The sequence below is a fragment of the Sebastes fasciatus genome, chromosome 23, assembly GCF_043250625.1.
Source record: "Sebastes fasciatus isolate fSebFas1 chromosome 23, fSebFas1.pri, whole genome shotgun sequence".
In the NCBI taxonomy this organism is placed as follows: Eukaryota; Metazoa; Chordata; class Actinopteri; order Perciformes; family Sebastidae; genus Sebastes; species Sebastes fasciatus.
In genome coordinates, this window is record NC_133817.1 from 15,040,341 (window position 1) to 15,054,725 (window position 14,385).

Here is a 14,385-nt window from a genome sequence, read left to right on the forward strand (position 1 = left end):
TTATTGCAAATTAGCAAATGTTAGCATGCTAACAGTCTAAACTGAAATGGTGAACATTATACCTGCACATCATCATGTAAGCGTTGTCATTGTGACTCACTCAGCTGCTAGCATGGCTGTAGCAGCTGGTCAGACTGTTATCAGATCATTAAAGGGGTGTTATCAATGATGATCAGCCTCATAGATGTGGGTCAGAAGGGGCCTGCTACACCCACTAGTAGGTTTGTATCATCTATTTACATGGGTGATCACTGAAAAAAGTAATAACAGAAGACGACTGCAACCTCTAGCGACCGTAGTAATTATGTCAGGACGAAAAACAGAAGTCAGGCACTGTAGAGTAGACAGTGTGAAACCCCATAGGGGTTGAAGTCGGTACAGTATGTGTAATTGTCTTAACCTTAAACTTTTAAGTTTCACTTTTGAAACATAGTTATTTTAAGCCAAAGCACGATCTTTTCTCCTATAATTAACCAAGTGGTTTTGTTGCTTAAACCTAAAGAAGTGGTAGTTTTGTTGCCTAAACCTAAAAAAGCTGTTTTGTTTGTGTTCAAAACGTGACGTTTCATGCAGTTTAACGTGTAAGAACGTGTTGCTTATAAATTTCGCTTTCACTTTTACAACGTAGTAGGTGTAGCAGGCCCCTACTCACCCACATCTATCATGCTTAAAGCGACCGATAACGCACATTTAATGAGTTTAAAACCGTCGAAATGGGTGCTGTAGACTTTTAGTCTTGTTTAAATGTACTTTTTCAATCCTGTAACCACCACAAACTAAATTTCAAGAAATCCCAAAGAAATGTATCTCAAAATATGGCCAAGTAAAACTCTTGCACAGCTAGATACCTGTAGATGAATTAAGTGAGAAAATATTTTATGCCATTTGGGTGAAATGACCCTTTAAATCAGTGTTGCCAAAATGTAAACAGTTAAGTTTTTGAGCATTGCTTTTGCTTGGGGTATCTCCCCTTAAATTACATTAAGACAGGCTCAGTAAATATAGTTATTGTTATCACTCAAGTCCTGTAATATAACTGAAATCAACATGTTTACCTTCATAATGTTACATTTTTGATTGTATCACGGCTTTACAAGGGTAACCGTGTTTATTAATAAAGTTTTATCTTAATGTTTAAAATATCTTTAAGTCACCTTTCGTCCTGGAACTCCATTCTCACCTGGATGTCCCTATTGCATAAGAAACATTAAAAGCATTGGATGATTAAAGTGGACATTTATTCTGCCTCCTTTTGAATGTGAAACACACAGGTTGAGTATTTCAGAATGATGTTGTGAATACTTTGTGCCCATACCTTCAGGAAAAAGTACTCTGGAGGGTATGGGTGTGGCTGTCCAGTTTCTTCATCATATCCCCCCTGTCTCCCCCTCTCCCTCTCCATCGCCACCCTCATCCTCTCCCACTCCTCCCTCTGCCTCTCCAGGTCTCTCTCCCCATCCTGCTCTGTCCTCTCCCTCTCCAACTCTTTCTCCCTCTCCATCTCTTTCTCTCTCTCCATCTCCATCTCTTTCTCCCTCTCCAGCTCCTTATCCCTCTCCATATTTTCTCTCTCCAGCTCTAGCTCGGCCTCCCTCTCTTTCTCCAGCTCGTCTCTCTCTCTCTCCATCTCCATCCTTGCCCTCTCTCTCTCCCTCTCCAGGTCCTCCTCCTCTCCTCCCCTCTCTCTATCGACGTCCTCCTCTGTCTCCCAGTCGTAGTCTCCACTCCGCTCCTCCTCATACACTGGATCAGGACCTGTTTCTGTAAATCCATCCGTCTCTACTCCTTTTTCTTGTTCTATTTCCCACTCCTCCACTTCTTCATCTTCAGTCGGTTCCTCTCCTCCACCTTGTGTTTCTGTTTGAATTTCTCTCTCTGTATCGCTGTATGGCTGCCTCTCCCTTCGTTCTTGCCTCCTGGTATGTGTTTGAAGGGGAAAGCTTTCTTCCTTCTTCTGCTAAAGAAACAAGATTGTATTTATAAATCACTATTTGGATTAATACCAATTTTTTTAAAATAGTTACCAGACTTACATTCCAGCTGTTGTAACCTTGAGCTCCAGAGGACAGATGCTGAAATTAAAATGAAGGGGCAATCTCATATATGGGCCACAGATAGTGATCATTAAATTGTATTTTCATACTTTATTTTATGAAGTCACATGTATCATTTTTAAAGAATGGAAATATCTAGGAAAATATACTTTTTGTGCCTCCTTGAAACGACTTCTTCCACCTGGAGCACCTGGCATGAACACCTAAAATATAAAAATAGTTACTACTGCCATTTTTATTATTATCAGTGGTCCTCATGCAGGAAGCGATATACAAAAAAAATATCTTATTTTTGTTTATATCCACGATTTGTTCTTATTGTGTTAGTACATATAGATTTCTGGGATTCAACAATGTTTTCTTTTGTTTTCTCTTAAGTGAGAGACATTTTTATGAGAGCACTCTTACCTAGATAAGAAAAAAACATCTTGTTTTCACAGTCCACAAATTGTTTGTCCAACACAAGGAAACATACTTTTTAAATTTGAAGAAAAATAAAAAAAACATGAATATGATATAATCAAATTTAGATTATTATATGTTTTACAGTCATTTTAACGGTTGGACTACTACATTTTGTGGGCTAAAGATATACTATTGGTCCATTGATCCCAATTAAAACTATAAAAACCCTTGGATGATATTGCGTGGCTTACATACGGCTTTTCGATGCTTTTCAAATTTCCTGTAAATCTATTCATCTAATCTAATCTTCTTATTTTTACAGCATTTTTGTGACACCTCTCCAATTCTTTGGCATGTGCCAGAGTATTTACACACGGCACAACACCTGCCTATATATATAGTGTTTAGGGGGTGTCACATATGCTAATACCTGCCCTTAATGATGCTGCATGAGGCCCATAATCTTCTACAAAACCAGGTGACACTCACCATGGAGTCAGGCCAGGGGGCGCTTTTCTTCACCCTGATTTGGGATCGCAGCACCTGTAAAGCCCCCAAAACTTCTCATAAGCAAGTTTAGCGCAATAATTGTGATGCTTCTTATCAAACAGCTGCAGTAATATGCACTTTGATGTGGTTCAAATGTAAGAAAGGAAGACACAGACTTGCTTAGAAAGTTATTTCAACATTTTTTACTGAAGGATACATGCACAGAGAGGTTAAACAGTAATAACAGAGAAACATTTCACCAGTGAAAAGAGTGTTTGACCTGGCTACGGATATGCTTATAGTACCACTACATTCTGAATAATATCATTGGTGTTTGGTGAAGTAAAACCACAACATATTTTCCATGTTTCAATAAATATCTGATATTTGTTACAGAGAAATATTTGTTTTAATAAATAAATTAGGAGTTGTAGACAAGGTAAAGGCTACACTGGCGTTTACACTGAACAAAGTGAAGAATGAAAATAACCTGGACACGAGGAAACATTTCTGATATTTCAACAGCGAAGCCTGATTTTCTATAGAGCTCCACTCAAAACAAAAGCTTTGGTATGGCCATAGGTTTGGGCGAGCGACATCGTCTCTGTGTGGAGAGAAGTCCTTCCTCATGAAACGCTGGTCAGGTTCAGGGTTCACAGTTTATTCACACGCTCCACGTAGTGTGTGCTTTCTTATGAATGCTTAACACCCTATAGTCACAGTCTCTTGGGACTTAAGAGACATCCTGTTTAAAAAAAATGAGAGAGAGAAAGTATTAAAAGTAACTCTCTGGAGTTGTTTCTTTGCCAGTAAATCATTCCCGAAGAGACGGACTATAGGTTGCTATTTCTGCTCATTCCCATTCAGGCAAGCTTTAGAGAAACCAGGCTAAACGCATGCTGCTTGGAAATACTGTCCTGTCTCATGCTTTGGTATAATATGATGGTGTATTTCCATTCCACATTAGCCTTATACAAACCTTTTTTGCACTGGTGAAAGTTTCATAGTAAGTAGAAAGAAGAAAAGATCTTGAAATATGATGCCAAGTGCTTATTAGTTTTTTATATGGAATAGTATTCATTATGAGAGGGAGAAAGTGAAGCCCAGCCTTCATTTTGTTCAAGCACTTGTCCATCACTTTCAGGCGTCTTGTGTTAAAGTGTAAATAAAAAGAGATTTGCATTCCACGGCATGCAAGGGTTTTCAGAAACATTCAGTTAAGATTCAAGGCCTTTCAAATCAAATCAGAGCTCTCTCTACCTTGTCTGGTTCTTCTGTTGTTGTTGAGATGGGAGGGGCAGGAAGCGACACTTCATCCTGCTCATAACAATAAAGGATAGATAAGAGTGTGACAGTGAAAATGCCGCTTCAAAGTCTGAAGCTTCACGTTGATTAATAAATCTATATGTGACGGCGACAAGGCCAGCTGCCCCCCATTACCTTTTCTGTATCAGCCACGGGTTGAGATAGTGGCTCTGTGGTTGTCATGACAACCTAGGGGAATAGAAAAACAAAAGGGGAGGGTTATTGAGACGATATATATATGAATTCAACCCATTCATCTATGCAGAAATAACTGCAGACTGACTGCTGTTAATAAACTAAATTTCTTCATTTTGGTGATTATATGTGACATAATCATCTCCTAAAAATGTAATGAACCCATCACTCACCCTTGCTCCCTGCATGCTAGTTGGCCTGCATAGTCCATCCGTAGACTTAATCACTGGCATGTCCTTATTTATAAGGCAATTCTTCCTCCATATCTACGTAAATGTATTACTTACTTTTGCTATCTGTCTCAAACGTCCGTCTTGAAATGGGTAAAAGGGCGTTTACATATGCTGCTCCTGCTGCTTGGAACTTACTGCTTGCTTGATGATTTGGGTCTAGAGGCGCTGGTCTCTTTAAGTGTTTTAAAAAATAGATTGAAGGCTGTAGATGCTTTGAGTCTTATTTTTGTATTTCATGCCGTGACCGGAAATGTTATTGTCTGTAACTGTTACTTGTTGTGTGTCTGAAACTTTGTTTAATGTGCTCTCTTGAAAAGGAGATTTTTAATCTCAATGAGGCTTTTTCTGGTTAAATAAATTCAAAATAATAAAAAAAGAGACCCAACAGGCTTTAATGTTATGTATGGTTATAGCAAAAAGAGTTATTATGGCAGAATGGAAATCAACCTTTGCTCCTTGTTTTAAGAAGTAGCTCAATGATGTGGTTTCCTGTCTTTATTTAGAGGAGATACTCCTCGTCTGACTCACAGGATCTGGGGTCCTATTATTGATTATATATGATTATATTATAACATGAAAGGAAATGGACTCAGCCCCGAGTTAGTGTACGATGATTTAAGTGCCCCTGAGTTTGGCTTTATGTAGAGTTTGAAATTTGAAGTATAGGGTTGCACAATTTTGAAAAAATATCTAATTGTGTTTATTTTGACTGATACTTCAATTGCGATATTATCATTAAGCCTGTAGAATATGATGTGTAGCCCAGGACATCGCTGCAGCACGACAATATTTAATTAAAAATTATATTTAACAAATTAACAAATTTAACAAATATTGCGATTCTTACAAATACTGCGATTAGAAAATTTACATTACTTTGAAGTTACCTTTTCTAAATCATACTCATCCCCGGACTGCGTCAGTGTACAAACAAGTTCAGCCTGTATTGACTTTTCCTCTATGGCGATGGACAATGGAAATTTCTTGGCATGCATGGACAAGTATTCGTTATTCCCTGTATGTCAGTGGGTGTACTGGGATGAGGGGTTTTGTTGTTTTTTAGTTGTGTTTAATGTATGTATAAAACATGTAAGAAATAATGTATAAATGTAAAGAACAATTTCTACGTTTCAGTAATACGTCATACATTGAGTGTAGTTTCACCTGTGCATCTATTTGTCTGTCTATGGAGGATGTCAGAGGATGACTGGAGGTTCCTGTCAATGTTTCTAACTGGGCTGGACTGTGTGTGGGTAATTGTTCCTCCTAGAAAGATACAAAAAAACCCAGTATAAATATGTTATTATTCTGCATAACTGAGCTCAGCTGTCTCTGCTTCCTTTCCATCAGAGTGCAGCCTCGCAACAGTGAACGACTTTGTGACAGAGTTATTAATCCTCCACCTTTGTATCCACTTGATGGGGAATTTCCTCTGTTTGGACTTCTAGCTGCATATGATAAAAAAAACATGGAACATATTTTACATTAAAAATGAATCATGACATTTTTACCCAATCCAGCTGAAATAGATGAGAACACGCTGTTTGAAGCTAATGTACCTGTGTGTTGTTTTCCCTCTCCTGGGAGGCCAAAGGTTCATCTGTTGAAAGTTCTTCCTGTATAGAAAAAAGAAAATCATCTCATTATAACTTTTAAACGCTCACAACCTACAGACACTCCAGTGGATGATGTGCAGAGCAGCGGTAATGACAAACTAATTTATCCTTAATGGTTAATTCAGGTAGTGGGTGTGTCATTAATCAACTCTCTCTAGTGTTTAGTGTGGGCACAGATAATAAAAAAAAAAAACCAAGATCTGATTATGAGCTTGACAGGTCTGTTAGCAAGAAGCCACCCACCACGACAACGCTCCCAATCAGTAACAACCCCACGTCATCAATCATCACTTTAAACTCATGTTTCCCACAGTTCATGAATTAGTCATGCTTCGCAGCAGCTGCCTACCTCGTATTCATAACTGTACTCTTCGCCATTATAAAACTCTTCTTCTTCTTGCTCGTCCTCATCACTTGTCTTTAGATAAAAGGAGACGTGACAATAATTACAGGAAAATACTGTTACGCATCATGATTTATCATTCGTGTCAATGGCTGGAAGACGACAATGCCAAGCGATTACAAATAGTCAAGTCTGTTATCAATGTAATGAGAAGCACATGGACGTTGAGACAAATGCATGCTTTTAGTTTTACTAGCCACACCATGTTTACAATAACCGGTTAATTCTGTTATATTTACAAATTGTTAGTTTATTATGCTTATTTTTATTACGTTTTAGTACTAAAGCTGTTATTTCTACACATGTTAATGTCAGGTTAGAGTTTAAATCTTGCAGTGCGAGAAGGCTGTGTTAGTTGGTTTATATTTTGTTTAGTTGGGACAAAAGTTGAAGTTTTCAGGTTTAGTTTGGACCCCTTCAAGGACATTTACCAGGCGTTGTCTCTGCCTCTTATGCCGTCCTTTATTTCCTTTGCCCTGGTTAAGAAGTTCACAGTCAGAGAGAAAAAAAATAAAGATTTCTCATGCTTCAGATGTTGATGATCAAGTTTGAAACTACGAGGTTGATACTGTAAGTTGAGGGAGATATTTAAGAGAGGAATAAGTAGTTAATGAATATCAAAAATGAATGCACCACCTTTACATTTTATGGAAGATGGAGACTGCCAAAATAAAAAATAAATGAATAAATAAATAAATATGTCAATTCTTTTTAAAAATTGATAAGCTGTGACATATATATAAAATATAAAATAAATACATAAAAAATAAATGCAAAAATACATAAATAAATCAAAAGATTAATACAAATAAATACATAAATAAATAAAAGGGAAAATTAAACAGAGGAGTAAATAAATAAGGAAATTAATACAAAGATAAATAAATAAATAAAAACAGGAATATCAATTTATGTCAAATTTTATCATTTATTTCTAATATTATTTTTGCTACATTAAATTATATATTTATTCATTAATCGAGTCATATATTCATTTATTTTTTATTTTGGCAGGTTCCTTCCTCCATACATATTAAGATGTTTAGGAGCCTTTACTGTTAAAGTTATGAAATGGTTTAGACCTATTTATATAGGACCACACCGGCAGTTTTGCATGTTTTAGTCCATTTATTACAAATCAAATTAACCTGAAGGCATTACATTAATTGATTATATTCTCTCATTAAATTTTAATATATTCACCTGTTGTTGTATGCACTTTAATGTCAAGCACATTTAGTTTACCATAATGAAATGTGCTGTATAAATAACATTGCCTTGCCTGGATTGATGTCCTTCCTTCCAGGCAGCCACTGATTTTAGGTCATGACAGTATTTATTTGTTTTTTTAAATGTTTTATGAGATTGTTGAAGTATACTCTGTCAGTTGATTTTCATACTTTACTGGCATTAACTGAAATCAGTAAATACTTGGTAGGGTGAAATAAAACATGCAACACTAGTATGCTCCTTTAATAATATACATTTAAGTTATCAACCAAGAAACAACACAATTACAACTTGTTATTTTATGTTGAATATAATAAATGAAACAACACTCGTGCATGTTTTTGATCAGTCGATATCAAACCCAGTTATCAACAAGATGTCCATGGCAGCTTTACCTTTCCACGTTCCCTGTTCTTTTTCTTGTTTCCCGAGTTCTTCTTCAGGGAGTCTTCCTGAGTGAGGAGAACAGTCTCCGCCACAGTTTCTGGGAACCCTGAAACCGTCTGACACGCACATTTTCATTGTTTTGTAATCAGCAGAACATAAATGCTACGCAAACACAAACTGTGTCTGACACTTGATCAGATTTTCAATACTTTGTGTTTTCAACAGCTTAGTAAAATCCTACATTTAAAGTTGGCATACTTTATTGTAAAATGTCCTTACCTCCTGGGTCGTAGTGTAATTGAAAGTAGAATTGACCAAAGTCAGATTAATTTTGAGTGAAGATACCCCGTCACCGTCCCCATCTACCATTTCCTGCCCTCTGGAGCCCATCAACTTGTTGTCATTCTTGTCGAGCTCTGGTTCTCCGTTCAGTGTGGTGACGGTCCATAGAGTCTGACCCTCTGCGGTTTCATTTAAAGGGTCCTTCACACCAAATGACAGACAGATGAATTAGTGGAAGTGAGAGAATATTTTGGACTAGTAGCATCTACCTGAGGTATGTGTATTTACACCCAAAATGAGCCTTTAGGACTTTTCTTAAAGGTGCAGTGTGTAGGATCTGTTGGCATCTAGTGGTGAAGTTGCAGATTGCAACCAATTGAAACGTGTGCAAAGCGTGTAGGAGAACTATTGTGGCCGAAGCAAAAACACGAAAGGCCATATCTAAAGCCAGTGCTTGATTTTTCCGTTCTGGGCTACTGTAGAAACATGGGGGACGACTCCGTGAAGACGTAAGGTAACAAAAACACAACCATTCTTATTTTCAGGTGATTATACACTAAAGAAAACATACTTAGTGACATTTTCTGTCATTATCAGTATTCTTGAATCAAGACACGGGTCAGCACATTACTGAACTAGTATCAAAATTAGCCTCACAAATGTGCTCTTGATTCAAAAACCTTGGACACAAGTTGATTTATCTTGGAGACAGGTTTAATAATTTGATCCTACAGAATGATTTCTAAAGGTTGTTCAAGATTTAAAGTCTCAAGATGGAGATTTTGCCGTTACTTACAACTATCAAAGACCCTGGAAGCTGTCCATCTAAATCAGGGTCCTCGATGGTGTCTTTCAGCGGCTGGCTGGTGAGGTCAAACTTCAATGAATTCTGTTGAGACACACAAATATAAAACAAGTGTAATTTTGTTGTTACTGTTGTACTGTTGTTTGGGAAGTTTTGTGATCTTCTGTTTAATGACATAAAATGATACTAGTGGGTTGATGGATACAAGTTGCTTGAAATGGTTGCTTGAAAAAGATACCATGAAATGTATTATTGATTTGCAACCAGCAGAGCTAGCATCTGTTTACTATTGTTCTGCAAATATTGATGTTTTGCAAAAGTGTCTTATAATCGCATGAGGCATAATAAACCACAAGATAGCATGACACTTTTTAAAGAACTCTCACACACTTCTTCCCTAGAGTTTACGTACTGTGTACTCGGGGATGACGTTGGAGGTGTGAGTTTCTTTTGTTGTCTTGGAGGTGCCGAGCACACGGAGCAGTTCCTCTATTCCATCCTGCAGCAGCCTGTCAATCAAAGCCTTCAGCAGAGGCAGCTGAGGAAAAGTTTACAATGAGAAGGTCAAACTGGGATTCTGTTACAAATTCTATCAACCTCAAAATGTCGTGCTCGGAGCTCACCCTTATACCGTAGTCTTCAAACATCACCTCAATGTCCTAAAGAGGAGGAAACACATATTGTTCAAAGTGCAAAACGAGAACATGTATCCCAGGAGAGGAATTACTACATCCTGTGTTCACCTTCATCTCAATAGATTTTCCAGGAGCTCCAGCATCACCCTACGGAGACATTAAAGCCAATGAAAAAAATGTAATTTACATATACAGTATATATACATGTTTCTGTGGGATAACAATGAAACACTACCGTGTCTCCTTTCGGGCCTCCTTCTCCTTTATCGCCCTTTAAAAAAAAGACAAATGAGCAACAGAGCCAACATTTCTGTTTTCTTATGACTCAGTTTCAGTATGAACCCCATTAACATCTTACCTTCATTCCCGGTGAGCCCTAAACACACAGAAACAGAGGAGAGCAAGACGTTGGAACATGCATCTGCAAATGCATGACAACAAGCGCTCCATATCTGTTCTCCAGATAATGGCACGACTCATTGCAACCCACAATAAAAGCACAAAAGTCATTGCTGAATGATGACTCAGATGGCAGGCAAAATGTGAATTATGCCCATGCAACAGCTGAATTAATGCGGCATTATTCACGAGCTATAAATATCCAGAAATGTGTTCCGTGTTAAGCATCAAACTCACAGTAATTCCTGGAGGACCCATCGGGATTGGAAATGCTTCTCGGGTTTCGTCAATGGTGGCACCCTGAGAATGGATGCATGTAAAGATCAGTAAAGTTAAAGCTGCCAGGCAGGTCTAGGTGCACCTGCTTTATGGTTTTCTAAATCACCAACAAACACAAATGAGCCAAGGTGACAATGATAATGGATACAATCCTGAATTTAATCTACTGCCTTTGAAAGAGGTTTGAAATAAGTTTTATAAATCATTGACAATGCAGGTGGTATTTTGTTTTTACCTCTGATGTGACAAGCACATGCCTACCAGGCAAACCTGGAGGTCCTGGTTCCCCCTGACTACCGTCTTTACCCTGTGAAGGGAGAAAAACACTCTGTAGTTGGTTGCTCAGTTTTCTCTCAAACATAAATTTGTTTTATCTCAAAACCGCTTACATTTGCACCTGCGTCTCCTTTGTCCCCCTGGAATGAGAGGAAAGTTAACAAGTGTATTAAAAAAATAGCTTCATAAATGTTTTAGTTGGTTGCGATAAATTCAAAGGACCTTTTTGTCATCTCCCTTTGGTGCTCGTTCTCCCTGTGAGAAGAAAATAAATTTTCAACTTTAATACTTCACCTAACAATAGTGACACTTTTCGGAAAATCTGAACGATTTCAAACAATCACAATAGCACAGGTGTTAAGCATAATCCAGAGGGTATCACACAGCAGCACGGTGCTGTAATTGTTACTCACATCTTTTCCAGGCAGGCCCCGTTTCCCGTCAATGCCAGATCTCCCCTGAAGAGCAGAAGAAATAAAACAACCACAATCTCTCTCTGAAGGCTCATGCTAATTACACAGCTGGAACAACAACATAGTATGTTGTATTGGCTTTAATGTCACCATTAAAAACATATAAAGGATGGATGTTTAATGATTCAGAGTGATACTCACTGGAGTTCCCGGTAAACCAGGCATTCCTGCAATCCCAACCCGTCCCTGGTCTCCTTTGTCTCCCCTCTGCTCACATGCACACATACAAAAACAAGCTTTTTATTTAATGAACCATTGACAGTATTAAATTGTATTAAGTGCACTTACAAATGACATGTCTACACACATCCGTCTAAGCTTCTCTATTTCTGATATTTAAGCAAATCATTATTCTTTAACCATGTATGAACAGTAAAAAAAACTTTGATGCACTCACCAGACTGGCCTCTCCTTTTTGTCCCTGGTCACCCTGCAGTTATGATGAAACATCTTGTGAGTGAAGCTCATACTGTAAACGCCCAAAAGCTCAACGCAATTCACATGGATCCACACAAGATGTTAATAATACAAGTAAAACTGTGTGCACAAGTTTGTATAACCTTCGATCCTGGTTTCCCTGGTAAACCATCAAGTCCATCTCTTCCAAAACCGCCCTGCAAAGCAAACGGTTTCATATATCAACACATACGAACAGTACCACAATAAATGTAATTTAAAATGATGTATACATGTACCAGAGATGGGCCTGGTCCTGGTAGTCCAGGTTTCCCCTCCGGACCCTGTGGAGGGAGACAAATATTAACATATTGGGATGATTCAAGAGATTCAAGAAAGCTTAATTATTATTGTCTCCTACAAATGCAACAAATACCAACTATAACTTAAAAAGTAACTCAATTAGAGCTAATATTGTCAATAAACCATTATTTTCATTTTTGATTAAAGGTGCAGTGTGTAAGATTTGGTGACATCTAGCGGTGAGGTTGTAGATTGCAACCAACTGAAGCGAGAACTACGGTGGCCGACACAAAAATGTGAAAACACGAATGGCCCCATCTAGAGCCAGTGTTTGGTTTGTCCGTTCTGGGACACAGTAGAAACATGGCGGCCGGCACTGTGAATAGGACCTGCTCCCTTTGTAGATGTAAACGGCTCATTCTACGGTAACAAAAACGATTCTAATGAAAACATAGATTTTAATATCATATTCCATTTCTGCTAATAGATCCTCCTAAATGCTACATACTTTTCTTTAAATATATTTTTTTCAATTAAACAATTAATTGTATAGTCTATGAAATTTAAAAAAAAATGCTCTAGATAATGTCTTCAAACGTCATATTTCATTTGACCAACAGTCCAAATCCCCAAATATGCAAATAAGTAATAAATTAAACAGAAAAAACAGCAAATCGTCACAATCGAGAGGCTGGAACCAGAGAGAATATTTGGCATTTCTTTGCTTTAAAACTGACTTTAACAATTATTTGATTGTCCAAATGGTTGCAGATTAATTTTCTGCCAATTGACTAATCAGTTAATGGACTGACTGTTTCAGCTCTATGTGACACTTTGAGGGAATGTACTGCTATCTATGGTTGCTGAAGTTGCAGTATATATATATGTTTGTGAGATACTCACTCTTGGCCCAGGCAGACCGGTTTCCCCTCTCAAACCAGTCTGACCAGGATCTCCTGATTCACCCTGAAGGAAAGGAAAGGAAAGGAAAGGAAAGGAAAGGAAAGAAGAGAAGAAAAACTTTAGTTCTCTCATGAAAAATAAGCCCAAATAAAGCATGTTGCATGCAATTCTTCAAGTTACCTTAATCGCTCTGGTCAGTAAGTTGTTGTCTCCAACAATCTGGTTGGAGAAAATCAGACATCAGAAGTTAACTTGCTAATCGAAGAACAATTTCAGCAGATTGAGAAAAGACATTAATTTCCCATGGTCCTATGGGAGAGTGGTGTTTTTTTCTTTTGTTCTTTATAAGCTTCGTTACAACGAGTGCCCTTGTCAAACATGGCTGAACTGATGAGATGCTGTCAAAAAATATAATAGAGGTTTGTTTACTTGTCCTCCCGGAGGTCCAGGTTTTCCCTTTGTGACAACGGCAGCGCGATCAAAAGAAGAACACACAATGAAAACACTGTTAATAATCTAACATGTCACACTGCTAAACACAATCCATAGTTGAGACACAAAGGCAAAATAGTATGTGCACTGAAGGGAAGCACTCACAAAAGGCTTAATTAGTGAAGATATCGAAATACAAATCGTGAAGTCACAAAGGAATAGCAAGTTGTGAAGATGGTGTTCGACACAGAAGAATAATCAGAGTGCGTCAAACAACAAAACAATAAACACGCTCATCAATGAGAGGGAGAGATGCTGAATACAAACATACCTGCTCCCCTTTGTCGCCTTTCTTTCCATCAGTACCCTTCAGAAAAAAAAATCACAAGTTATCTAGTCGCAGTATACGCTGAATTATTCCAGTTATTTATGGTGACATTCACTCTACAGAAAAAAAAACAGAACGTTTTTGGGTCTTTTTATAATAAAATTCAAGAACTTACAGACAGACCAGACATCCCAGTGTCTCCTTTGTCTCCTAGGTCCCCTGGTCGCCCTGTTAACCCCAGTGGACCCTGATCAACATTAACAACGGAATTAAAGTAGGTGAAGTTATACAAGTAACAGTATTATTTTCGTTATTATAGTTGACATGATTATTATTAGTTTTTTCATTTATTATTATAATATTTTTTTTATCATTTATTTGTTATTGATATATAAATATAAATTTTATTATTCAGTATTTATTTAATTATTTTCCTTTTTTTTTTAATTATGTATGTATTTATTTATTTTTTGAAGAGGATTCTTCTTGTGTCTTTAGACATGTTTGTTTATATGTTTATATGGAAAAGAAGCATGGCAATACTGTTTTTTGCTATC

General features: G+C 37.4%; 1 protein-coding gene across 1 annotated transcript in view; it reads right to left on the reverse strand.

The window, feature by feature from the left end:
* Window positions 1-14,385, reverse strand: part of col7a1l (collagen type VII alpha 1-like) — a 71,212-nt gene that overhangs the window by 14,488 nt on the left and 42,339 nt on the right. The window contains exons 51-84 of the mRNA XM_074625463.1: window positions 14,004-14,075; window positions 13,832-13,867; window positions 13,498-13,524; window positions 13,249-13,287; window positions 13,069-13,131; window positions 12,162-12,206; window positions 12,027-12,080; window positions 11,864-11,896; window positions 11,608-11,673; window positions 11,407-11,451; window positions 11,216-11,248; window positions 11,107-11,133; window positions 10,953-11,024; window positions 10,676-10,738; window positions 10,398-10,415; window positions 10,275-10,310; window positions 10,148-10,186; window positions 10,028-10,063; window positions 9,817-9,942; window positions 9,396-9,488; window positions 8,597-8,800; window positions 8,326-8,433; window positions 7,132-7,176; window positions 6,647-6,715; window positions 6,241-6,297; window positions 6,085-6,129; window positions 5,846-5,947; window positions 4,389-4,442; window positions 4,209-4,265; window positions 2,949-3,002; window positions 2,204-2,257; window positions 2,034-2,072; window positions 1,316-1,957; window positions 1,155-1,190 (exon numbers count right to left, since the gene is read on the reverse strand). Of these exons, the coding sequence (XP_074481564.1) occupies window positions 1,155-1,190; window positions 1,316-1,957; window positions 2,034-2,072; window positions 2,204-2,257; window positions 2,949-3,002; window positions 4,209-4,265; window positions 4,389-4,442; window positions 5,846-5,947; window positions 6,085-6,129; window positions 6,241-6,297; window positions 6,647-6,715; window positions 7,132-7,176; window positions 8,326-8,433; window positions 8,597-8,800; window positions 9,396-9,488; window positions 9,817-9,942; window positions 10,028-10,063; window positions 10,148-10,186; window positions 10,275-10,310; window positions 10,398-10,415; window positions 10,676-10,738; window positions 10,953-11,024; window positions 11,107-11,133; window positions 11,216-11,248; window positions 11,407-11,451; window positions 11,608-11,673; window positions 11,864-11,896; window positions 12,027-12,080; window positions 12,162-12,206; window positions 13,069-13,131; window positions 13,249-13,287; window positions 13,498-13,524; window positions 13,832-13,867; window positions 14,004-14,075 (2,589 nt within the window). The remainder of the gene's footprint in view (window positions 1-1,154; window positions 1,191-1,315; window positions 1,958-2,033; window positions 2,073-2,203; window positions 2,258-2,948; window positions 3,003-4,208; window positions 4,266-4,388; window positions 4,443-5,845; window positions 5,948-6,084; window positions 6,130-6,240; window positions 6,298-6,646; window positions 6,716-7,131; window positions 7,177-8,325; window positions 8,434-8,596; window positions 8,801-9,395; window positions 9,489-9,816; window positions 9,943-10,027; window positions 10,064-10,147; window positions 10,187-10,274; window positions 10,311-10,397; window positions 10,416-10,675; window positions 10,739-10,952; window positions 11,025-11,106; window positions 11,134-11,215; window positions 11,249-11,406; window positions 11,452-11,607; window positions 11,674-11,863; window positions 11,897-12,026; window positions 12,081-12,161; window positions 12,207-13,068; window positions 13,132-13,248; window positions 13,288-13,497; window positions 13,525-13,831; window positions 13,868-14,003; window positions 14,076-14,385) is intronic.